The sequence below is a fragment of the Prenolepis imparis genome, unplaced genomic scaffold, assembly GCF_030444845.1.
Source record: "Prenolepis imparis isolate NDT839.2.m4 unplaced genomic scaffold, iyPreImpa1.0 SCAF_6, whole genome shotgun sequence".
In the NCBI taxonomy this organism is placed as follows: Eukaryota; Metazoa; Arthropoda; class Insecta; order Hymenoptera; family Formicidae; genus Prenolepis; species Prenolepis imparis.
This window is the reverse complement of record NW_028141164.1, coordinates 15,634,429-15,662,362: the sequence shown is the minus strand read 5'-3', so window position 1 is coordinate 15,662,362 and position 27,934 is coordinate 15,634,429. Positions and strand designations below refer to the sequence as shown.

The 27,934-nt window shown below is 33.8% G+C and overlaps 1 protein-coding gene across 1 annotated transcript in view; it reads left to right on the top strand.

Annotated features, from left to right (window-relative positions):
• Oseg5 (intraflagellar transport protein Oseg5) overlaps positions 1-27,934 on the top strand; it is a 238,155-nt gene that overhangs the window by 188,230 nt on the left and 21,991 nt on the right. Inside the window, exons 10-11 of the mRNA XM_083040402.1 lie at positions 20,563-20,763; positions 22,409-22,559. Coding sequence (XP_082896528.1) covers positions 20,563-20,763; positions 22,409-22,559 — 352 coding nt within the window. The remainder of the gene's footprint in view (positions 1-20,562; positions 20,764-22,408; positions 22,560-27,934) is intronic.

Genomic DNA, 27,934 nt, shown 5'->3' with positions numbered 1-27,934 from the left:
CAGGGTACTAATTTTATGAGTAATTTAATGAAAAGATTTGCAAAACAATTTAGAATCAAACAATATCGAACTACAGCCTTTTATCCACAAGCTAATGGAGCTTTAGAACGATCACATTTAGTATTAATAGAATATTTAAAACAATACGTAAATAAATTTACAGAATGGGATGAATTATTAGAATATGCAACATTCTCATACAATACTAGTACTCATGAATCTACAGGTTATACACCTTATGAATTGGTATTTGGGAAAATTGCTAGACAACCATCTAGTGAATTTAATAATGAGATAAATAAAGAAAAAACATATGATGATTATTTACAAGAATTAATGAAAAATATTTATACTTTACAAGAATTGGCACGAGAATGCTTAATAGCATCAAAAATTAAATCAAAACATTATTATGATCAAAAAATTAATCCTGAAGAATTTCAAATAAATGATCAAGTTTTTCTTCTTTGTGAACCAAAAAAAGGAAAATTGGGAGATCAATATTCTGGACCACATATTATAACAGACATCTTGCCTAATGGAAATATCAAGTTATTTTATAAAGGAAAATTAAGAATTGTACATCCAAACAAAATTCGAAAAACAAAGGTGATAAAAAAAATAATAAAAGATTGAATTTGTACCGCGCAACATATTCAATCTTCAAAAAAAAAAAAAAAAAAAAAAAAAAAAAAAAATATATATATATATAAGAATTAATTTTAATTTATATTTAATAGATGAAAACTATAATCTGGTTCATAATAAACTGGAATATTTTAATACAAGGAATAAATGGAATCATCGGCTTTGATTGCGGAACATCTAATCTCAACACGACAACAATGTCTTTACTTGATGTAGAAGAATGTAATATACCATTAATTGAACCAGAAGTCAAGAAAACATATATCCAATTATTACAATTGTCGCAATTTGAATCAATTAATGTAATACAATGTAAAATCTCTGTACTGAGAACGATATATTATTGTGGAATGCACTCACACATATCAACTGTATTAAATGCACAAGCGCAATATATAATTGAAACAACGTTGGATCAATGTAAAAACATGCATCAAACTAAAACATTCTTTGTTGATATTAATAATATAATTCACGGACTCAAAATAAATTATACGATATCAAGACCATTATTTTTGCGGGATCATTAACAATAGACGGAAAATGTTCAGGAGCACAATATTCAGATCCTTATGGAACATGGCAAAATGTTGTTGTTCAAGGAATAATAACAATAAGTTTAAATAATTATCAGGCTCCAATAAATTTAGAAACAAATCAAATACATCTAACTTCAGGAACAGTATGTAAATATTCTGATAGTAATTGTATCGATAGTGAAGGAAAAAATTCTTACTGGGACAGATTACCAAATGATTATTGTAAATTTAATCATTATGATATATTATATGAAGGCTATGCAACAAAAATGATTAATAATGAAAATAAGGAAATTCAAATTATTTATTCATTATCAACACAAGATATAACATTTGCGCTTTCAAACACAGGAGAAGAGCATCTTTGCGGATACATATTAGTAAAAACAGAACATCCTAAACTTTTAATTTTAGAAACAAAAGAAGGAGAAACTTTTATTCCAAAACGGAGATTATCAGTCGAAAATTTAGATATATTTGCATATGTAAACTCAAAATTCGTTTATGTAGAAAAACACATACGAACACAAATGAATCAATTATACAGAGACATATTAAAACAACGATGTGAGATGGAAAGAAAAGTAATGAAGAATGCTCTAAGCATAGCCATACACTCTCCAGATGAATTTGCTTATCAAATCATGAAGGGACCTGGATATACGGCGGTAATTTCTGGAGAAGTTGTTCACATAATAAAATGCACTGCAGTGGAAGTAAAAATTCGACATGAAAAAGAATGTTATCAGCAATTACCAGTATTAAAAGGGAATGAAACATATTTCCTAGCACCTCGTACACACATTCTTTTCAAAACAGGAGTACAAATTACCTGTAATAGAGTAATTCCGCCAATGTACCATTTAAATAATGAGTGGTACAAAATAACCCCAATTCCAGAATTAAGTATACCTCCATTAACATTAGCACCAATGGCAAAACCCACATGGCACTACAATGATCCAGGATCATTGGCGGCAAGCGGAATATACAGCAATAGTGATCTTGAAAATTTAAGAGATCACATTATGTTTCCAGCAGAGAAAAATGGAATCTTAAATATCATGGCCCGAGGAGTGAGAGGAGAACCAATAATTTCGCAAGGAATATCTCTTTCACATCTGCTGGATGAAAATTCATTACAAAAAATTACAGAAAATACTTGGAGAAGAATTTGGAGAACATTTATATCTTTTGGAAATGCAAGCGCAGGAATGATTGGAGCATATTTTTGCATCAGAATTATAAAATTAATAATTGATACAATAATACATGGTTATGCACTACATATGATATATGGATGGTCAATCCACTTAATAGGAGCTTTATGGGATTCAATAACAAATCTATTATTGCATCTGGCAAAAGGATCAAATCAAGAAAAAGAAGAAAATAAGAAAAGAAAAGAAGGAAATGAAAGGGAAAAAGAATCAACTAATCAAATTAAAATAAATCAAGAAACATTACATATACAAGAAAACATAAACACAGCACAGACATATTATCCAAATTCCATTATCGAAAATGAAAGAAAGAATGATCCTATCCGCAATGATTCTCTATACCCTCGATTATAATATTATATAATACCCTCGATTATTAATAATATGTAATACTTTTAAGAAATGCGGCCTGCAAAAGAAATAGCGGAGAATCATCTAAATGAATTCTAGGGACCAATAGATGGAGTACGTCCTGAGGACTACTGGGAAACATATAGCGCATTAATGAGATGCTTATGCCTTATCAATCGAGAAGATAATGGAATCGTTTTTGTAGAAAGGACGTATCCAAAACGACGTCTTTGTGAAGAATGTTATTTAGAATTAAGTGAACCCGAAACCTTTAAAAGATACATTAATTGGCATTCAATATGTATGAGAAGAAATATTGACAATAGATTAACTAATTGCGCTAGTTGTAATAAAGAATTATTAATAATAAGTTGTTGGGCACATAAATGTAGAGATTGTATTGAGGAATTTTTAATAAATAAATCTATCTTAATTACAACTAGTGAACTATTAGTAGTAAGACGTTGGTAAAAAAAAAAAAAAAAAAAGTGATCCTTGATCACAATTGATAAAATAATACCAAAGGAGCTATGTATGTAACCTGTATAATCTCTACATAATATTTATAAAACGTTATAAAAGAAGTAGTATATACGTAGAAATAGAACAATTTTTTTTTTATATACTACTTCATACATTGTGTAATATTTCACAATGTATGACTTAAAGGGGGAAGGTGTGACGTCCACATAAAATTAAATAAATTAATATGGGGAGTAACAAATGGATCGATACGGATCCATGTAGTGATTGGCACGAGTCAATGAAGGTGGGCAGTTGATAAGAATATTGATTCACTATTATATTTCACCGTGGACAAGAATGACCTCCCATCTTAAAAATTCTTTAAGAAACAAGGGCGGGAACCTGCGCGGGGATTCTTGCCGCTTGGTATAAATAAGAGAGATAATGAGGATAGTCTTTAGACTTTTGACATTAGTCCTCAGTTAATTGTCATTAATCAGAAAATATAAACTTGTGTTTAAAACCTAATAAAAGTAATTCAAATTAATCTGGAAAGAGACGTAGTCCTTTTAATTATCAGAATTCCAATAAAAGTTGTCGCTGTCAATAAGAATGGCAACAACAAAATTAATATTATAATAATTTGAATTTTGACTAAGATTGGCGCTGTCGAAGAGCATGGCGAAAATCGTCATAAATCGCTGACAATAGTGTGGCGACTATGATTAAACAGTCTTAATTCAAATTCTAATGTTTCTCAATTTTTATTAGATGCCCAAAAAAGCAGGCAGACGTGTTCAAATTAAGAGGATTACGTTTCAAATTAAGGAAGCTATTATTAAAAATCAAGATCCTTTACCTCTCTATCTAAAACTCCATACTCTCAAATCTAATCCAACTCCTAAAAAAATAGAATATAAATTAATTCCAATCCACTTTAACATCAACTATCCTCATTGGAAGACAATAAACAAAACTGATCCTCGTCGCAAAACATATAAAATTCGGTATTTATTCGGCCCAGAGGATTAAATAATTAAATATAAACCCACAAACAAGGTCTAATCCCGGGTAAATTTCTTAAATGATTTGACCCAAAATAGACCAAACAATTTTAATTGTCCGGACGTGACAACAATGAAACCAAGAAACCTAAAAGTTACACTACGAGCCACTTTTCATTAAATATATACAACAAGAACATTTTATTTTCTCAATTTCTTCGATTTCTTAGAGTTTACCTTGATTTAAAACTCATTTAGAAAGCCTTTTTTTCATCACGACGAAGAATGCCTTTACGCACACCGCAGCCCCCTTGAGGGAGAGAAAAAGGTCCGAAGACCTAGCCACGGTAGTGCGGGACTCGTGGTACGACCAGAAGGGTCGCACCCAATAATATCCGCTAAACCTCACCGGCAACCCCGTGCACGCCGGGGGACCACCCGGAACCGCTAACGCATAACTTCAGATGGCCCCCTTGGCTTAGCGCGCGTACACGCCCGTACCCGCAGGGACTTTCGGGTCCCCTGCCAACGCCCGCGACCCCCCAACGGAAGTGCGCGAGAGGAGGAAAAATGGTTGCCTTGTTCACTCCCCCTTCGTCCCCGGTAGACGTGCAATGGAATCGGGAGCCCTCACTCTCTTTCCCTGCCTTCCCGAACGGCAAGCCAAAAAGACTCGACCCCACACATAAGACAAACCACAGGACACGTAAAACGTGTTACAACTACCATATGGGTGACATGGAGGCGTAACCGAAACCATGCATGCCGGCCTAAGCCGACCAGAGTGGCCGTATCCTCCATGTCCCCTCCACGTAGACAATGGAAAACAGGGGTGACCGGTAGTTACACCAATCACCCCTGCTCCCGAAACAACTAGAGATCCAAAGGACCAACATACCACGAAGAATAAAATGCCACAACATTGAAAGGACGTACCCGGACCTAACATACCCGCCAAGGTGAGTCAGACAGGCCGCAGTCCTTATCCACATTAAATAATAAAATGACATACAATAAGGACCAACTAACAGAGGCGTAACCAAGCCATACAGACCGGCCGAAACCGGTCAACATAGGCTGCAGCCCCCATAACCACATTAAACGTAGACAAAACGTTACGAATCAAGAATAGGGGAAGGAGGCAGACCCACGTCAACTGGGTCCACCTCCATATTTCCCGGCTCCTCGCCTCCCTCTGTGGAAGGCCCTGCACAGGACTCCCCATCCGGGCGTCCCGGGGCCTGTCTCCGATTCTTGGAAGCGACGCCAATCCGCTCCTCACCATGCCTTCTCGGGAGGGCAGCCAATTTGGCGCCCCCGAGCCCAACCGGTGGTTGGCGGGTTTACCCCTACCAGCGCACGCGACGCAGTGGGGCGGCGCCGTGCACACGGCAGCCCTATGCCCCACCTTCCCGCACCGATAACAACAGTCCCCCCTATCAATAAGGGAACTGCACCTAAGGGCCGCATGCCCAAACTCCAGGCATTTGAAACACTGGATGGGCCGACGACTCAACGGAACAACCGTTAGAGCCGCCCAGCCCACCCAGACTTTGCCCGCCACCGCGAGCTTCCGCGCTACCACCGCGGGGCAGCGGAACCACATCAGCCTTCGGCGACCTCCGGACCTCACCAGCCCGTATGTCACCGACATCGCACAACGTCGGCCACTTCCTTAAGAATTTCCTCACGCGAGGAAAGAAACATGAAGCCCCTAAGGCGTACTTCCGCCGTCCGTGCCGATCGGGACACTCGAACGCCACGCGAACCACCAAATACCTGCCTCAGCCGACCAGCGAGCTGATCGGCCTTGGCGCGTCCTTTCCGGGGATCTGCAGCAACAGACCCCCGGTAACCGCTCGGCGCATCCTCATGCTTCCGATACCCATCTCTTTCAGATCGACCCCTTTCCTAACCTCGGACAAAACCGAGGCATAGGTGGGTCGATCCTCACCCTCACCATCCACAGTTAACGCGACCGCGGCCGTGGACAGGGGACGCGGCATCCCTGCCGTCCTACGCTGAGTAGGCCCCGAACGCGGGGCCACCTCACACGCCCTCCTCCGAACTCGGCGACGTCTCCTGAGCTCCCTCCTCTCCTTCGCCCCCCCCGGCACCAGGGGCATCCGCAGATCCCTCCGCATACGCAGAGGGCGCAGAGCCCCCAGGAGCCGGAGCAGCTACTGGCGCCCCAGCACCGCCAACTCCACCCGAAGGGGGGGTACACTCGAGAGCCCCTCCGGAGGGAGAGGCTCCAGCGCGCGCCCCGAGTGAAGGCCGCAAAGCGACCAGAACCGCAGAGACAATGTCGCCCCTCAGGTCAATCAACCTCTGATCCATGAGGGACGACATTTCCGCAAAAGTTACGGGGCGATCTCCTGCATCGGAAGCAGAAGGAAACCCCGCCACGTCCCCCGGCGACCCCTCAGCGACCTCGGTGGAGGCCTCTTTTTCGCCGCCTTCTTCACTCCCCCGAAGAATTCCTCCTCTATGGAAGGAATGGCTGCCCGCAGAGCGCCAAGCTCCCCTGTGACGCGGTCAACTTCTCGTTCCAGGGCCGAGATGCGTCCCCTCAGGCCTTGGTTCTCGCTACGGAGCGCCTCAACCTGAGGGTCCGCAGCGGCACCTACCCTTTCCGCGAGTTCGCCAACTATATCCCCCAGTCTCATCGAAGAGACCCAAAGCTCCCTGGCCATGACGTTGTCAAGGCCAGAGGAAACTTCGGCCACCTTCTCAACTTGGGCGGTAAACTTCTCAGCCAGCCTCCGGAGTTCCAAGATGGTAGTACCCCGGAGGCCAGCACAAAAGACCTCAACCGAGGGAAGGTCCTTTCTGCCAACTGCGGAGAGGACTGGACCGGTGGACGGGTCCAGTATCCTCTCCATGTCTGCTATCAGCATCTCCTCCCGTCTGGCCGCGTTAAGCCTCTCCTTAGCCTCAGCAAGACCGACATAATCGCCGGTCTTAGCTGGGCGCCCGCGCTTCCCTGTAGAACCAGGAACAGGGGACTTACCTCTCTGCGATTTCTTTACAGATGAAATCGCATCCCTCCTCCCAGAAGATCGTCCTCCTCTCGGAGTCGCTAACTCCTCCTCCTCCATCGGAGACGTCAACCCGAGGGAGACGAAGGAAGGATCGGCCTCTTCCAACCCCTCTGCGTCCGAGTCGTCCCTCATGGTCTCCGGAGTCGGAGGTCCCACACACACTACACTACGCGCACTTATCAGTTTATCGCATCTTGCGAAACTGTCCTTTATTGCGCGTTCCAACATCGCAATTCTCGCGTACTGCTCCTCCCATCCAGCAGTAACACCAACTAACCGGCACTCCTCCACGCCGTCCCTGGCGATAGTTGCTTCCTCCGGAGTTCTCGCCGTCAAAACTCCGGATGGCCCATCGTCCGATGACGACGAGGGGAAAACCGGGACAATATTCCCCCCGCCGGCCCCTGGTATCCGAACCCAGGGAGTTCTTCGCTTGTTCTTTGTTCATCATGATAATCTGAAACAAAATGGTTTTCTGTCGGAGTTTTCCTTCCCTTAGGAGGTTGCCTTGCCGGGCTAACGAAGCCTCCACTCCGGGTTTTATATCGGTGTATCCTTCACCTACGCTCCGGACCCCGGGCGCGCTACTGCCCGTACATCTTAGACAAGTCTAAGATGCCCGTGGGGGGCAATTAGAAAGCCTAAGAATCTAATTTAACAAGCAAGATTATTCCAAGACTCAACATCCTTAAAACCATTTCTGGTATCAAATGGGATGCTTATCCAGCAACATTACTAACTATATAGAAAGGTCTTATTAAATCTGTCCTGGATTGGAGAAGTCAAATTTTTCATCTTTTCAAAGAATCTCTTTACCAAAAAATCTGCAAATTACAATTTTCCTCTCTAAAAGCAGTTTCAGGCATGATGTGCACCACTTTTACCAATGTTCTATTGGATTTAAATGGTAAGCAATCACTGAAAACTAGATAGCAATTTTTGTTGCAGAAATTCTTGTGCAAAGTCGTAGTTCGTCTGTCTCATTCTCTCTGTTCGATATTCAATCACATACTGAGTAATGAGAAAACTCAACTGGAAAATTTATAGATACATACAAAATATATTCGCACCTCTTTAGTTAAATAAAACAATTTCATTTTCCAAGATATTTCAAATTCCCATTAGATATTTCAAGTCTCAAATCGATACTGACTCAAATTTTCGCATTAGAAGTGATAATGCTGACGCTTATAATGCCTTTAGCTTTCTTACAAGAACAGGACGCTGACTCTACTTTTTATACGGACGGTTCTTATTTTGATAACTAGGACAAAATGAGATTTCCTGTCTAGTCCCTCGAAATTAACCTTTTTCTAAAAAAGAGAACTCTCATGCTACTATATTTGAAACTGAGGCCTCGGCAATTGTAGAAATGCTAAAAATAATAATCGAGAAGAAAATTAACAAATATGAATCATCTACTCGGATTCATTAAGCATTCTTACGAATCTATAGAACTCTGTTTATTCAAGTGTTTACTCAGGTAACACACATTATATTATTTTTAATATAAAGAAAAACATGCTCCTATGCAATCAGCTCGATTTTAGCATTTAAATTATATGGATTCCTAGCCATTGTGGCATCTCACACAATGAGAGTACTGACTCATTTGCTAAAAAGTTTTTGGACCTTTCTGACCTTTTCTTTTTTTGCAAATATTACTACACAAATCTATACACCAAATTTTAAAAAATGGCCAAAGATAAGGCCACTGAAATTCTTCCAAATAAAAGCTTTATCAAAGGTTCCAGATACTTTCAAAAAATTGACGCATCTTTATCCCCCTTGTGGTACAATAAAAACTAAAAAAAATTAACTCGCCTTGTTATATCACTTATACATAGACTCAGAATTCAACACGCTATAAACGTTTATTTATGGAAAAAATATATTACGTCTGTCCAAATGTTCAAGTGACTACGCATTTAAAGATTTGAATCACATTTTCTTCCACTGTCCTAACTACAGCGACCTCTCACAATCAGATACAACACTGATCCAGTTTAATCGTTTGGCTGCTCTCGATATTCCTAGTATTGCATTTTTTAATAACCTTTAAATCTGTAGAAAACTATTTTTTTTCACCAAAAAATCAAATTTCTATAATCTATTTTAAATCCCCCTATTAAAAAGAACATCAACTGGCGTACAGGCAAACTTGAAAGAAGCCTAAGAAGAAGGCATTCAGAAGATGTTCTTCTTTACAATTCTATTCGTTGTCTCGCTGCGAGCGCGTGTAAAAAGTAAAGATGCGTATTAAATAAAAAGCGTGATTTATTTCCTAAATCCCTTAATCAATTTCCCACAGATTACACTGGTCAACACTAATTTTGTCAAAAAAGGAATGATAGGTGATTTCGATAGGATTTTTCCCGTAGATTACGAATCTGAAATCCAAAATATTCCATCACGTTTTTGAGAAAAACGGAGTCAAAGTGTCAAAAAACCCGTTTTTGGCACTTTTTGAACCTCTGTCACAAAGAAACGAAACGTGAGCAAAATACTCCAGAAAATCATAAAATTATAGCCTCAAATTAGTTTGTCCAATCGATAGTTTGATTTATTTAATAAAACACCCCGAGTAGTGAGAGGCGAGAGAAATCATTTTATGATGAGACCCGTAATTTAATTACTTTTATGATTTCCTAGAGTATTTTGCTTCAGGAAAGTTTCTTTTAAGTGTCCAACAGTAGTCAGCTAGCACATCTCCACTTACTTATGAGATCAAAATTGGCACGCGGCCAGTCAAAAAACCTGTGCTATACGACTTCACAGTATTGTCACATGTTATTTTACTTCATAACATTAAAGTTTAAGATTCAAGCTTTAATTTGAGCCCATAGAAAGTATTCTATCACGTCCCGTTTCTTTGTGACAAAAGTTCAAAAAATGCCAAAAACGGATTTTTTGACACTTTGACCCCATTTTTCTCAAAAACGTGACGTGATGGAACATTTTGAATTTCAGATTTGTAATCTATGGGAAAAATTCTATTGAAATCAACTGTCATTCCTTTTGTGACATAAAAAGGGTAAAAAAATGTTGACCAGTGTTATGAGCTCAAGACTGTAACCTAAATGTTCAGGCAGTTTAAAGACTGAAAAAGTAATCTTCCGAAAACTAAAAATAACTAGAAAGATCATTAGCGTCGCATGAAAAAAATGAGTGGTACTAGTGAGAATCAATTTTCATTAACAACGTGCTTATTGAGAACTATTGTGAAAATGAGCGGATTAAACATAGAAATCCAATCTTTGAGTAGAGACAATTATAATACTACGAAGATGCAAGTAAAGGCTCTTAATAAAAGACATACTTGGGGCTATGTTTCGGGCAAGATAGGAGACTCTCAGAAAATAACAGCTATCTGTAGTGGACAATAACGCGAAGGCTATGTTGATCCTGTCCATTTCTTCAGCTGACTTGAAATATGTTAAACCAAAATTTTAAAAGAAATATGGAAGAAATTGCAAATGCAATATTCAGCCGTGTTGCTATTGCTAAATATTGCAAACAGCCAACAGCTTCATGATATTGTATCTCTTCATCTAAGTCAGGACTTTCTTCATTCTTGTCGATTATTTCCGTTGGCATACTTAACGAATTAAACTTTGCCATACCAAATTGTTCAAGAATCTTCTTTGTATACATAGATTGACTAATAAATATTCTGTTATGAACCTGTTTAATTAGCATATCAAGGAATAACTCAGATGAGCCAGACGTTATTTTAAATCTATTTTTTAAAATTGCAATAAGTTCATTGATTTCATCTTCATCCGGACCAATGATCAATCACATATAATATCATGAAAAGATGCTTTTTGCCACGATCACAAATAAATAGGTATGTATCAGCATTACTTACACAAAATTTTTGTGTACAAATAAATTCGACAAAACAGTTGTTCCAGCACCGAGGTACCTACTTTAGTCAGTATAATGACTTTATAAGCTTACCAACTCGACCCCACTTCTGTCCTCAAATTCTTCAGATCGACGCATATATAGTTCTTCATCAACTTTACCATACAAGAACACAGTTTTAACATCAAATTGACGTAATTTAAATTGTTGAGTTGCAACAATACTAAGTACAGTTTGAATTTTGTCATATCGTGCTACTGGCGAAAACAATTCATCATAATCTAATCCTTTTTTTGTGAACTTCTAACAACTAGACGTGCCTTTGCTCTGTCAGCAGTACCATTTGCTTTCATTTCGATTTGATAAACCCAGCGATAAACCCAGTTAGAACATGTTTTCCTTTCGGCAACTCATACAGCTTCCATGTTTCATTATCAGCATGTGGTGTCATTTTATCTATCATATTGCTTCTTTCCAAAGTTGTGCATCTTCCGAATTAATTACTTCAGTATACGAGTTTGGTACATGCGTAACATTCAAAACATAATTCCAACTATAGATGTAGTCATTCAAATAACGAAGTGGATATCGATTACGTTGTTGATGTTCTAATACGTTATTATTTACATTATTTGTTTGATTCATCTCATCTGCATTATTTCCTAGTGTTTGATGCATCTTCATTGCTGGTTCTAATGATATTGTTAAACTTCGTTTTGTATTAATTTCAGCTTTATCGGCTCTGGTTTTTCTTATAGAATCAAACAATTTTTGTGATTCAAAAGTAACATTACAAGTTCGCACAATGTCTTCCTGTATCCCAAATACGATAATCATCGCAACCTTCATAGCCAACCAAAAGGCCGAACCTTGCTTTTGAAGCAAATTTACCATTGCGATGGCGATTCGACAAGTACTAAGCTTTTGTATTAAAAATACGTGACGTATTAAATGGAGTTGATTTGCTGGACCATAGATTTTGCGGTGTTTTATTTTTGATCGACGTTGGCGCTATATGGTTTAAAACATACGGCAGTATTACAAGTTTCTGCTCACAACTTAATTGGTAAATTTTTATGATAAATCATTGAACGTGCTGCCTCGATTATGGTCCTAGGTATATCAGTCATTGAAGTGCGAATCTTAATACCATGTTTCTGCAAAATGACTTCAAGCTTTGAATTAATGAACCTGAGTCACATAGAAGTGTTTTTACCTTATGTCCTGCTGTTTTTGTTTCAATTAAAAATATCTCAATACATTTCGCTGTTTCATCTTTCGTCTTCAAACAAAATAAACGACGAAACTTTGTATAGTCATCCCTTAGAATTAATGCATACCTTGAATCATCTAATGAAGGCTCACTCATCAATCCAACTATATCTGCATTAATTTGTTCACCAGGTTCTGTTGCACGTACTTTACATAGTCCATGATGCTTACTCTTTATTTTGCCCTTGATACAAAATTCATCGACTGCATCTACTTCAATACTACGCATCTTCAGAAACTGTGCAACGTGACGTTTGTTTTAATAAGCCAACCATTTATGCATAATCTGTAACTGACTTAATTGAAGTGGTTAAATATACATATGCAGATTGTGCCGGTTTCTTGACACACAAATTCAACAACTGACTACTTGATTTGTGTTTTTCCATTACAATTATTTTATTATTTTTAATCAACTTGCACTTTCCATTAGCATTAAATACTGCACCGACTCCATGTTTATTTTATTGACTAATAGATAATAGTTGACGTTCAATCTTTTGAACATACCAAACATTTTCAAGCAGACGCTCATTCCATTTACCATTAATTAATGCTTCAATGATTATACAACCGGAACCATGCGCATACATTTTGCCACTATTTGCGCTTTGAATAATTTCAGGAATTTTAAACGGCTTAAATGAAATAAATATATTCTTGTTGCTAATCATGTGATGCGAACAACCAGTATTAGCCACCCAAGATTTGAACTCATTGTTATTACACTGTTCAACAAAAAATGACTTTTTTTAACACCGGAATGAGACTAGTCGTTTCTTATAGGTTTTTGGACGCTGAACACGAATCTGGTTTCCAAATTGCTCCATCATGTCACAATTTTGAGAAATTTGTAATTAAAGTTGCAAAAAGGGCTATTTCGACGGACTTTGTTATATTATAGCTACAATATGTGACGTGTTGGAGAAGTTTTCTTGCAATCAAAATAAAGTATATTGTTAGAACTTTCCTCAAAAGGAATTTTCGGTGTTGGTTATGGTTAATAAGATATCCATGGTTAAATATGAGGTGTACTGCGGAAGTTAGCTATGACTCGTCATTAACGATTTATCAAGTAGCATTTAAGTATGTTTATTTAAACTTAAGGTTTTTTTAGATCGCTGAATATTCAATGTCAAAATTGTCAGATTTAAAATGATGGACTCAATATGACGGATAACAAAACTTAAAAAATATTTAGATTGCAATCTAAACATTTTTTAACATATATTAAGTTCTTCATTTTGAATTTAACAATTTTGACATTGGATTCGTTTTCAGTAACCTAAAAAACCTTAAGTTTAAATAAACATACTGTTATAGCCCGAACTATAACCAGTAGTTATTAGGAATAAGAATTCACTAAATATTTTTATAGAATATTATAAGATATTTTTACGTATAAAAGAGCGCTCTCGACAAACGTTCGTCGCGTAAAAACGCTAACGCAGCGAGACACGCGCGAAGCACCGGAAACCGCGAGATGCAAGCGAAGACCTGCGACTTCAACCTGCTTCGCTTGCAGTTAGAACAAAAACGCGTGAATATTACTAACCAATCAGAGACCTGTTTCCAAGGGCCTCTCCCGAAAGAAATTCAAGAAACAAAAGAATATAAAAGACCAAGAGTCAGCCCGCGGGGCAGTCGCAAATTAAGATCTGAATGAGAAGTAACGAAATCGCTAATAAGAAACCGGAACATCAGAACGAGACTCACTAATAAAGACCTGAATTATTGAGAGGAATACGAATATACGCTCATCGAATGTTACGCGAATATATATTTAAAGAAAGGACGAGAAATAAAGTGAAACCATATTCAATCCGAAATAAAAATATATTTAAAGAAAAAACCAAAGAGAATAATCCTCCTAACTTCCTACGAAGTCCCGGTCGACCCGAGGATCCTCATCCTTAATTCGGCGCAACCCCAGTGCCTTGCTCGAGGCACACAACAATACTTAAAAGCTACTTGGTAAATCGTTAATGACGAGTTAACAGCTAACTTCCGCAAAACACCTCATATTTAACCATAGATATCTTATTAACCACAACTGATACCAAAAATTCCTTTTGAGGGTCAAAAGTCCTAACAATATACTTTATTTTGATTGCAAGAAAATTTTTCCAGCGCGTCACATATTGTAACTATAATACGACAAAAAGTTCGAGAAAATAGTCCTTTTTGCAACTTTAATTGCAAATTTTTCAAAATTGTGACGTGATGGAGCAATTTGTAAACCAGATTCGTGTTCAGCGTCCAAAAAATTATAAGAAATGACTAGTGCCGTACCGGTGTTTTTCTTGTTGAACAGTGTTATCAAAACACGCAAGTGCTATTGCATTTGCCACATATGATTTCTCTTTGTTATTGTATCATTAAACTTTTTGCAGCTTCTCTTTATGTAACCATATTCGCCACAACCATAACATTTTCCATTAAACTTTTTATTGCAATCACTATCCATTATCTTCTTAAATTTGAAATCCTATGACTTGAATTTGATGAACTGCTTTTGTTGCCACTGTTTCTTCGATTATCATGACCATTGTACTTACTACGACTATTATTATTCTGATCATTTCGTTTTGAAGATCCTTCAGCACGTAACGCTACTGATTCATTCTCTTTAGCTTAAGATGTTCTTCTTCATTGCAAAGTTGTTCCATCAGTAGATCAATCGTACGGTCTCTCTTAGGCGTAGTTTCCCAAATTGATTTAGCAGCCTATCAGAATGCACTCATCCATTGTATTCTTCCTTTTCTTTATTAATTCAGCATTAGTTTCATTAAAAAGACAATGTAGATTTTCGAAATAAGTTGTAACATTCTTCTCAGGATTAAATTCAAGTGCATAAAACTTAGACTTAGTTTGTCTAATCGTTGACTTGTGGCAGTATCAAACATCTGAAATAGTTTTGACCATCCTTCCTTTGTTAGTGCTGGTTTAATAACATGGACACGATGTTGAGGTTCTACTAGACTTCCAAAATAAAATTTAGCTTGGGCGTTATTTCTGTCAAATTGCTCTATCTTGGTCTCCATTGTCGTATGTACTTCAGACAATGCTCTTTCATCAATCGGGCATTCTCGGAAACCATCACAGAAGCTTAACAAACCTTGCATTGTGAGGATCATTGTCATATCTTCCTTTTATCTGTCCCAATTTTCACGTCCTTTCAAATGCTCAATAGCATTGATTACATCAATCTTGATTGACATCTTTGCGTGATGCTCAAACAACGACCAAAAAATATATATATATATATATATATTTATACTGATATGTAAATATATTACACAAAAACAATAAAAGTAATACGCACAAAAAATCAGACAATCAATTGTAAGAAACATACAAGGAAGGGCAAAAACAGGAAACAAAAGATTTTCTAACATAAATAGTGCAACTAACTTAAATATCAATATTTAGTTGCTATCCTGAACACTCTCCTTCAAACAAATGTTGATATAATTATAACATACAATTATTCTTTATCAACAATTGACATTAAACCAAACTGGTTACAAATTAATTAAAAGAAAGGAACAGAAACAAGGACTGACGTAACAGAAGACAAGCAAGCCACGGTCAAGTTCTAAGAAGCTGAATAACCGAGTAAACAAAAAGAGAATAAGATATGTGACTCGGTCAGGATCGCTGCATTCCTTTTTTCCTGATTATTAGTATATAAATCGATCACGAAAAGAGACGGGATCGCTTCCGAAAGTATCAAACGTCAATACGTTTCTTACGAAAAGTACGGAATGTCTGTAGGTTCTAATCCTTTGGGAGGAAAGATCCTGAAAAGTTCCTTCCCTAGCTAGCGGCTATGGGCACAACACATAAATTGGTAGCAGCGGTAATACTTATTTAATTAAACTATTTAATTACTTAACCCTTTTTATGCCCTTTTTTCTTTGTAATAATATGTAATATAGTATAATTTATTGGGTAATCTCTGTCGGGTTATAATAGTATTAAGAGAGATATATTGTATAATAATCGTTTTATTTTTGCTACCTTACTTTTATTTTATGAGATATACAAGTTACCTTGAATTTTTAAATGGAATAATTTTTACATTTATTTTTATTTTTTTATATAAACTGGTTTCTTGTAATATTCAGCATAATATGTTATAAAAATAGTATGTCCAAAAAATGAATAATTTATGAGATCAAGCAACACAATAGCTTCGTGATAACAAGTACATAAAGAAATTAGATCCGACCGTTGAAATTATTCTTAAATTTCTATATGTTTAGTTCTAAAATATTAATAATCGAGGATATGTTAACGGTATGTCACGTGATTTACAAACCACAACATTAAAGTGTCGACCACTGAACTATGGATTGGAATAAGAAGACTAATGCCCGTTTCCTCCAACGTGATTCAGTTCAGCGTTCAACTAAACTGCGTTCAACTTTGATCGCAGTTTAATCTTCGATCAACTTGCTTTGCTTTCCATCAACTTTACTTTTGTTACGATTAACTAAACGTATACCTTATGCGTGCTAACTCAAACTATATTTGTATCGAATGATGTGATTGGTGCAGCATATAGTTAAGGGGGAAATTTTGTTTAACTTGCTAAAAATAGCTTTTGTGAATTTTTTTTATAAAACAATTTCATGGATCTGTTTGAAACTTTTATAGTATTTTATTAAATTTTTAAAAAAGTAAAGAGAGAGAGAGAGAGAGAGAGAGAGAGAGAGAGAGAGAGAGAGAGAGAGAGAGAGAGAGAGAGAGAGTAATTTATAAAAGTAATTTAAAAATTTCTTATATGTATATTCGTAGACTTCTAATTGATGAAATAAATGAATAGGTAAAAAAAATCACGAAAAAAATTGATAAAAATTAAATTATAAAATAAGGATAAATAAAAATAATTAAATATACATTTCAGATTATAATAAAAAATATTATTTTAAGCTTTAAATGATTAGTTGATTAGTTGTGATGGAAATGTGTTAAAAATATTTGTAATTTTAACAAATAGATATAAGTTGTAAAGTAAAAGAACTGGACAGTAATTAATAATTATTTTGTGAAGAAATCAAAATATAATAAAAAATTAATGAAATGCACGTGGAAATTTTCTAATAAAAATCAAAATACGATAAAAATTGTCCTTAACAAAATTGCTTATTTGATCTGAGGCTGCTTGATTGTTCACATGAAATGGTGTTTTCTCTCGATTGCATTGGTAAACCAATTGTCATGTTTATTCTGCTGCGAGGAAAATTAATCCAAATATAATATGAAAGTCAGCATTTATAGACAGATCTAACATTGAAAATTGTCTTAAAGTCTATAACCGAATAAGATGGTAAAAAGTGCCCCCGTTCGAAATTATTTAAATTTAAAAGTATTTGCACAATACTTCTAAACTAAAAAGAAAAGTTTTTTAACGGTTCATAACCCTTCATCCCTTCTCTTTCCTATATAGCAAAAACATGTTTTTTTTTAATTTAATTTTCTTAACGTGTTTATGCTTATTCTTGATATAAATTTTATAAGTAAGAATTCTTTATATAAAAGATATGTTAAAAAGAAAAAATATTATTTGTTTAAAAAAAATTTCTTTTGAATTGTTTTACTGAATTGTTTTTTAAAAAAATGCGATTTTTTACAAGGTTCTTATAGAGGTGGCGCCTTGAAAAAATTCTCGAATATTTCTTTCAAAAAAATTATAATTTATGCAATTTATTCAAAATTTTCTGATTAGTGCAAAACATTTTAAAAAATTAAAGACTATAACCATTTTAAAAACTATTTTTACATAACGCTATTATTCACATATAAAATACATATAAATCTAAACTTATACATTTAATCTAGTTAAATATAAATATTTTAATATAAATATAACAAATATTTTAAACTTATTTTATAAATTATTTTATAAACTTATTCAAATATGTTATAATAAATATAAGCGATAAAAAGTTTATAATATAAGCATTAAAATAGATAGTTATATTAATAAACAGTTATATTAATAATAAGTATTCATAACTAGATTTAATGCATAAATTTAGATTTATATGCATATAAAAAATAGCGTAAAAATATGGTTTTTAATTTTTTATTGCACCAATCAGAAAATTCTTTCTGAATAAATTGCGTAAATTATCAATTTATGAGAGGAATATTGGAGAATTTTTTTCAAAACGTCCTCTATAAAAACCTTGTAAAAATCGCATTTTCCAATTTTAGGAATTTTTAAAAATTTTAACAATTTAGTAAATCAATTTTTAAAAAATTTCTTGTAAAGTAGAAACATTTTTTCTTGTTAACATATTTGTTAACATATTTTTTATATCAAGTATTTATAAACATAAAGCACATTAAGAAAAATTAAATTTAAAAAAACATGTTTTTTTTACTACAGTAGAAAAGGTAGGAGATGGAGAGTTATAAACTGCGCTAAAAAACATTTTTTTTGTTTAGAAGTATTGCACAAATACTTTTAAGTCATTTTGCGCGGAGGAACTTTTTATTATCTTATCCGGCTATAGCTTTTATCTGTGATGGTAAAAGAATTTCTTATTGACTACATAGCATCTTACAATAAACTTAAAATAAACTTTATCATTTCAGGTTTATTTTTAAGATGCTATGGAATCAATGAAAGATTTTATTTTGATATGAAATAATTTTTTATCAGACCGGACTATGAATATCGGTCTTAAAATTAATTTTATATTTTAATAAATTTAATTCATATTTATTATTTATGCATGCACATGTTAATCATTGTTTCTAATGTCTGAAACAACATTGAATTATTCTAGTTAGAAAATAATATATTTAACATAAAAGCTATATCACATATATATTATATATATCTCTCTTTCTAAAAGAATTAATTACAGAAAATCATAACTCCTAAACAGTTGTAGTTGTCATATTTTTTTAGCACTGTCATATTTAATTGTAAGTATTTTGCTTAAACGCCGTTCAAACTCGTTAACCGGCCAAAAATTGGCGTTCACGATAAATGCCGTTCAACTGAGTTGAACTTTCACTAAAAACTTGGTGGAACGCAAAATGTCATTGATCGGAGTTTAAACTCGGTTTAAATTTTGAATCATGTTGGAGGAATCGGGCATAAAACTCAGGCAGGCCTGTTATAGAGAGATAGTATCGGAATAGATATATCTCATTCACATACACTCTTATTTACACGCCTTATGTGTATAGTCATATACACATGCGCATACTCGGCTCAAAAAGTTCCTCTTTCCAATTTTAACATCTCACCTTTATTGCAGGATAATCTAATTGAAAAAGAAAAAACATTTATTTATAACTCTCTCTTTCTATTGGACCGATTTGCCTCAATGCTTATGAGCGCTATCATTCCAGTATTACAGTTCAATGCCTACGTTTATTGTTATAACTGTTAAACTGTATAGAGGTTTGTCGACAGAAAATCTTAGCCAACATATTGCTGTCTGTTTGGATTGCTAGGTTGCTGGTAATTTCTTTGTCCCTTCCTGGTCGTTTGTTAAGGCCTGATAATGCGGACAACAGCAAGTCCGCAGCAAGTCCGCTGTCATCGAGCTCAAAAAGAAATACAACCTAGGTCCTACGGACTAGGTTGTATTTCTTTTTGAGCTCGATGACAGCGTTAGCTGTATGCTTGAGCAATTCTATTAAAAAGTCGGACTTATAAGTGTTGTCATATCGAAAATGTTCTTTGTCTAACAGCATAAGACAAAACTATTGTAATTGCCGAACGCGATCTTATATTCCACTACGTGAAATATCGCCACTTGGCAGAAAAGGCGTTCTGATTTACGCATGGAGGAAATCCTGTATATAAAATGCTTGCGAAAGTATCTTCGAAAATATCAGTGGATTGCGAGAAAATTTACTTAGTGTACTACTTGTTTATAAACGCTGTATTAATGGTCAAGTAGATAGCTACACATATACATACACGCGCGCGCACACACACACACACACACACGCGCGCGCGTTACATACAAGATAATATTACAGGATGTAAAAAATTATAAAATATTACAAGATGTTCAAAAAATTTTGTCTCCTATCATTTTAAAAATATTATTTAGAAATAAGAATTTTTCAAATTTTTATATTTCTTAATAAGGTTTCTACTTATTTTCAGTGCTTCATATCTTAGAGGTATCTTACAACAAACCGATAGTAGAGAGAGAAAGTCAATCATATTCGCATCTGCATAGTGTAATGCAAGTGGCATTAAGTTATATTAGCATGAAGGATCGACAATTAGCGTTAATAGATGTCAACAAAGATCTGTTTTTAATTGCGATAAGAACTACAGGTTTTGGAAGAATTTGCAAAATAGGTGAGAATATGCGTGCGTGTGTGTGTGTTATTTCTATTAGGTTGGTGCAAAAATAATGTCGGTTTTTGTAATTTTTAATTTTAGCGCTATATTTTGGCATAAAATTTTATTCAACCATGTTCATGTTATATACAAGTTAAAGCGCAAACTTCGCTCTATTGATTTATAACAATGGTTATATTATTGATGTCAATTTATAGAAATTTAAATTATTAAAACGAAAAGGAAAATAAGCAAATTCAAGTAATTTTTTTTTATGAATTTAAATTAAACCGTAAAGTAGCGAAAACAGCTCGCAATATCAACAATGTATTTAAAACTGATGAACGCACGGTATAACGTTGGTTTAAATAATTTCGTATGGAGATGAAAGTCTTGAAGAGGGTCGAAAACGGTCTACAGTTATCGACAATGATCAGGGTCGAAAACAATTATTGAAGAAAATCCACGCAAAAGTACTTGAGAGATTGCAGAAAACTTAAATGTTGATCTTACATATAGTTGTTTGATATCTGCATCAAATTGAAAAAGTAAAGAAATAAGCTCGATAAATGGATTCCGCGTGAATTGGACAAAAATAAATAAAATCATTGTTACAAGGTCTGTTTTTTCCTTCTTTTGCGAAACAAAAATGACCCATTTCTTGATCACATCATGACATGCGACGAAAAGTAGATTTTAAACTTTAATAGACGACGTTCTGCGCAGTGGTTGGACCATGATGAACAACCAAAACAATTTCTTAAACCGAAATTGCACCAAAGGAAAGTAATGGTGACTGTTTGGTGGTGTACATCCGGAATTATACATTATAATTTTCTGAATCCAGGTAAAATCGTGCAAAGAAGATGTCAAAAAATTGATAAAATGCACAGAAAATTGCAACGTCAACGTCCAGCATTGGTGAATCGAAAAGGACCAATATTGCTCCACACAACGCTCGATCACATGTGTCACGCGCGCCCGAATGACGCTAAAAAAATCCTTTTCTAAAAAAGGCATGCAAAGTCGATACTCGCATATATCGAAGTTTATTGTTGTTGCTTTTCCACGATGCTCATCGGCTGTCCGGCTGTCTTGATTCGCGTTGTGCGTTATATTCGCAATAGCTTTGAGCTGTCATCGCGAGGGTTAATATTTTGACAGTTGTTCAAAATAAAATTATATAGAATCATTACATAAAATCGGACAATAGCGCGCGCGCAGCGCGCGCTTGTGTTGTCTAGTTAAATAAAATATGGCTAAATTCTGCCTCATCCAGCATATTTGCCGGATCTTTTGCCAACAGATTATCACTTATTCAAACATCTCGACAGCTTCTTGTAAAAGAAAATTTTCAGCAACCAAACAGCAGCTGAGAACGCCTTCAAAGAATTCATTAATTCAAGAAGTCCAAAATTTTTTGTTACTGGAATAAATAAATTTGTTTCTCGTTAGAGTGTGCAGATTATAATAATTCTTATTTCGATTAGAAAAATTTATTCTGAGTTGAAATATATGTATTTGAAATTCAAGGTTAAAAACCCACATTTTTTGCACCAACCTAATAATTAGAAATAGTTATAAATAATTATAAAATAAATATAAAATTATTAAGATTATGACACATAATTTATCCATTTCTTTTTTAAATTATACGTTTCAGCTGCAATGGCACAAAATATTGCATGGGCAACTGATGCAAATGTTTTAGCTGCAATGTTAGATACTAATTTGTCAGTATGGTTATGTCCAAATTGTGTTCATTATAGTGATCGCAAAGTAATACGGCAAACCAGAATTGATAAAGAAAACAGGTATTGTTTATATATTAAATATAATATATTATTTTTTCATAATATTCGTGTAACCAATTGATAATAATTGAAATATTTTCTTTACATAATTTTGTACACAATTTACATAATAGGAAAACCCAGAATCATTAAATGTTCTTTTTGTTGACTATGGATACTTCTTTAATCACTTCAAAACAGTTCTTTTTTGATGAAAATAATAGAAAAAATCATTATATGTTATATTTTATTGATTTTTTTTTTAATTTTTATAATTTAATGTTTTTGTAGTTAAGTTTTAAATCAAAATTATGTTAAAATAAAATTACTTTTAAATAAATTAAAAAGTTATGTTATTTATTGTTCTCTTAAAGTTAATTTGCTAATAAAATCTTTTATTTTAATGACAATTAAAGCAAAGATGAGTTTTAAATAGTATTATAAAAAATTTATAGTAAAAAGGATATCAAATAATTTTTAAACACTATTATTTGGAAATAAAAACTCAGTTTTTAACAATTAAAACGTCAGATGTAAACAGGGTGTCTCAAAATTAGATCGACAAATTTTAGGTAGTTAAAAAAGACATTATCAAACCAATCCAATTTTGTCAATACATCTGTGTGCAAATTAGGCCTTTTTTTAGCCAGCAGTAGAGTGGTTTTTGAAGTGTATTTTCTTTTCTTCCATTACATTTAGCTTCCTCACAAATCAGATACATATCGGCCAGTTTTTCATAAGAAAACTTGTCCATTTTGAAAATGAATTTCGACTAAATAATAATAAACATTAAATGTGATGCTGAATGAATACTGAATGCTACAATACTGAGCTTAATCAACAATGTTTTATTTAAAAAATGTCAAACAATGTCTTATTCAAACAATGTCAAACAATGTCTTATTGTTAGTCAATGTTCTATGTCAAATAATGTTTTAGTCTTTCATTTTCTAGTGTCAAAATGATTCATTGCGGATACGGATTTATTAACAAAATTGGCTTGTTTTGATGTCCTTTATAACCACCTGAAGTTTGTCGGTCTAATGTTGGAACACCATGTATCTATTTTACATTGAAAAATAAGCATTTGTTATAAAAATACATTTTTTTTAAATTTCGAATGAATAAATAATAATTTAAATATTTTAGGGAAATAACATATCCTAAACACATAAAAAATAATCAAACTTTTGTGAAACGCAAGTAAAAAAAGTGGCCATTTTAATGAAAACTAGTCCAAAATAGGCAACTTTCCTCTAATATTTAAAAAAAGAGTAAATATTTAGATTAACAAACCCATCTCCAATAACCTTGACCTTGACATGTGTTCATCTTCCTGAATAATGTTCAAAAGGTTTTAGCTATCGCTCATTGTTTCAAATATTATTAACAAAAAAATTTCCTTGAATTATATGTAATTTTTGTGACATCATGTATATTTTATAGAGCATAACTTAGCAGATTTAAATTTATGTGTAGTAAATTAACACAGTGGCTCCGCCCTTCCCCCTGTATCCCCATCCCCAAAAAATTCTATAATAAATTAAAAAATCCCAAAAATCTAATCTAGTCCAATCTATGACAAGGGATAAATTTTTATTAGTAATAATTCACCCCTCGGACTAGGATAAATTTTTATTAATAATAATTCACCTCTGGGACATTAGTTAAATCAGAAATAGGTTTGAGAATTAGGTTATATCTTCCGGAAGTGGAGCCCCCGAAAGAGGGGGGGGGGGAGGGAGGCGGAACTCACTGCATTCACGTATGTACTTTGCAAGACAAAGCGAAGTTTACTTTAATCCTTTAGGATTGTAATGTATATATTTTAGATTAGCGGTCGCGACTTTAATGTGTAGACGAAGAGAGTTCCGTTCCCTCTACGGGGGAGCTCCACTTCCAAGAGATATAATCTAACCCCAAACCTATGTTTGAGGGATGACTGATTACTAATTTGTATTAGTAATAAAAGTTATTATATGTATAATATAATTATTATATAATAGAATTTTTATTCATCCCTTGAATTTCAGTTAGATTAGATTTTTTTAGAGGTTGGGGTGCAAAGGGAGGAACTCCGCCCCTCCTCCGCCCACGCAATTTATCATACATTGATTTATCATAAATGAATAAATCTGGTAAAGATTTATTTTATAAAACATACATAATGTCTAAAATTTGTATAATTCATGGAAGTTCTTTTGTTAATAACTTTTTAATAAACAATGAGCGACGGCTAAAATTTTTTGAACATTACTCAGGAGGATGATTTTGATAACATAGGTCAAGGTCAAGGTCATTGGAGATGGGTTCATTAATCCAAATAATTACACTAAACGTAATTTCTTATTAAACTTATATCAAATATATACAGGGTGTCCCACCAAAAGTGGCCACTCTCTTTTATCTTTTAAACTAACAGAGTTAGACCATAACAAATATATATCAAATTAAATGGTTCAATGTGAACTCTATTGTAAGCATAGTGGTTGCTTAAAAAAGCTATCTGTGTTAACGAACGGAGAGATATGCATAATTTATTCATACACAGAGAAAAAGATTTCTTTAGATTTAATATACGTGTTTGTTTCACTTAGATTTGTTTCAATACAAAAACATAATGTTATACGAAACATTATTTTGTTAAATAAAAATTTAATAATTTCATTGTATTAAACCATATTGTTTGATAGAAAAACAACTCTTATTTGGAATAATGCTTTTCAACCAAATAATATTTGTTTGATGAAACAAAACATTTATTTGCATTAAAGATGCTGAAATATGCTGCATTTAAATAACAACATTGTTTCTTTTAAAATAATATTTATTTGATGAAACAAAACATTTATTTGCATTAAAAATGCTGAAATATGCTGCATTTAAATAACAACATTGTTTAATGTTGTAAAACATTATGTTTTTGTATTGAAACAAATGTAAGTGAAACAAATTGTCCTTTTCGATTACTCGGTCAGCTTTGAGTAATGGAAAAGAACAGACATGCATCTTGTGCACTAAAAGAAAAGATTGTTAACTTGACTAAACCGTTCAACTAAATTATTATTTTGTTAATTGAACATATATTAGTATTTAAGTCAAATACATTTTGTTAGATTTAATATGTTATATTTAATTTAAATATTTTTATATGTTCAATTAACAAAATATTATTTAGTTGAGCTTTAATCAAGTTAATAATTTTTTTCAGTGTGCCACTGAAAAAATTATTTTTTTGACTGCAACCAAAATATTTAGTACACACATTTTCGTTGGCCGTATAAAATATTTTACTTATACTAACCATATTTATCATAGAGAAAACAAAATTCAAAAATTCATTTAAATTAGCGCAACCAAATTATTTGCTTAATTTCTTTAGTTTTTTTTACAGATAATATTATCTTGAAAAAAAGTGTTTAATTATATTATAATTTATATATATACAGGGTGTCTGACGTAAGATGTCACACCGAAAATATACAAGTAGATCTCGTTAAACTGAGTCGAAAAGTCCTATACCATTTTGCAAACAACCACGTAAAATTTCGAGATATTAATTAAAAAAGATCGACCAACAAGCGCGCGAATTACGTCATCATTTTGTAATATTATTTGAACATAATGCCACAATATACTCAATAAAATGAGTTTATTGTGGCATTATGTTCAAATAATATTACAAAATGATAAACACAATGCAGAAAGTAAACAGTACCACCTGATAAAAAAACTGATAATAAATAAAATGAGTACGAAAAAATGCACTTTTTCTGGGTACAAAAAAAAATATCTCACTTTCTTAGGGCTATTTCACTGAAACTATTGATTATACGAAAAAAATGTATACAACCTTAATTGTAGCAAATTTTATTCTTTTTCTTTTTCATAATAACTATTTTTGCGCTAGAATGCATGAGAGCCGAGATATTTTGAAAAAACAGGTTTTTGCCGCCATTTTAACAAGCTAGCGGCGCCGGCGGAAAAATGTCAAGGTTGCAAATTTAGTATGTTGTTAGAGTTACAAAAATCTACAGCTTGACCAATTCTCAAAACTTTCCGACTTAATTCCAAGTAGACATTCTTTTTTCTCCCCGTTGCCTGGACTAATGTTGTCATTTTGATCGTAATACAGTCAGAAGTTGATCATAATACGGACCAAAAGTTAGCCATATCGCAGGGCCGAAAGTGAAAAGGTAGACGTTATCTGTGATATTTCAGGTCTATAAAACTCTTATAATATGTAAAATATTTACATTAAATCATACATCGTTGTATTCGTTTTAAACAACTCCACAACTTTTATTATATTAAATTATCCACATTATTATAAAAAAATTATGCATACCTCTCTGTTTGTTAACACAGATAGCTTTTGTAAGCAACCACTATGCTCACAATAGAGTTCACTTTGAATCATTTAATTTGATATATATTTGTTATGGTCTAACTCTTTTAGTTTAAAAGATAAAAGGGAGTGGCCACTTTTGGTGGGACACCCTGTATGTTTAATGTCATTTATGTCATATGTATGTTACAAAAACAGACGTTTATGTGTTCTAAAATTATATACGCTTGTGTGTATGGGCAAAAAACATTAAAACAATATAAATGTAAGACATTATGGGCCGGTCTCACCATCTCCGATTAACTTAATCGGCCGATTAAACTATATTTTTGTTTCTTTTCAGCTACGTTCTTAAAAAGAGACAAAGATATAGTTTAATCGGCCGATTGAGTTAATCGGAGATAGTAAAACCGGCCCTATCTGTCTCAACATATTTAACACAACCCAAAAATTGTATTTTGTTAACTTTTTTGGGGGATATATATATCCTATAAACATTACTCTAAATGGTAATGTCGAAGAGAATTAAAAATGTCAATAATTAATCGACATTTTCACTTATGTTCAGATAAGGATCACTCTTAAATCTCCTTAAATTTTTAATGGAAAAAAGTTATATTTTCATATTTATACTAAAATTAAAAATAAAATTATTGCCTTTTGATATAAAGAAAGAAAATCTGTTTCAATTAAAATTATGTTGAAATCCTCCATGAACAGAAGTCACAAATAGAAACATCAGGTTCACATTTACTACACAATAATACATGTTAGTCTTAGAGCACACCACACATTTAACCCAAAATTTCGGATTTTGAATGTTTCACTTCAAATGTTTCATATTACCGCACAACGCTATTTTCCACACAATTCAATGAATCTCGTAAAAACATATTTCCAGGCAACTAATCTTGTTATTTTGAAATTAAATCTTATTTCAACACATTCCACTGATAATATGTTAAATTTATCAATAAAGATAGGGAAAAAATTATAATCTTATCTTACACAATATATTTTAATGTTTAAAAAAATAACACTTCACAAT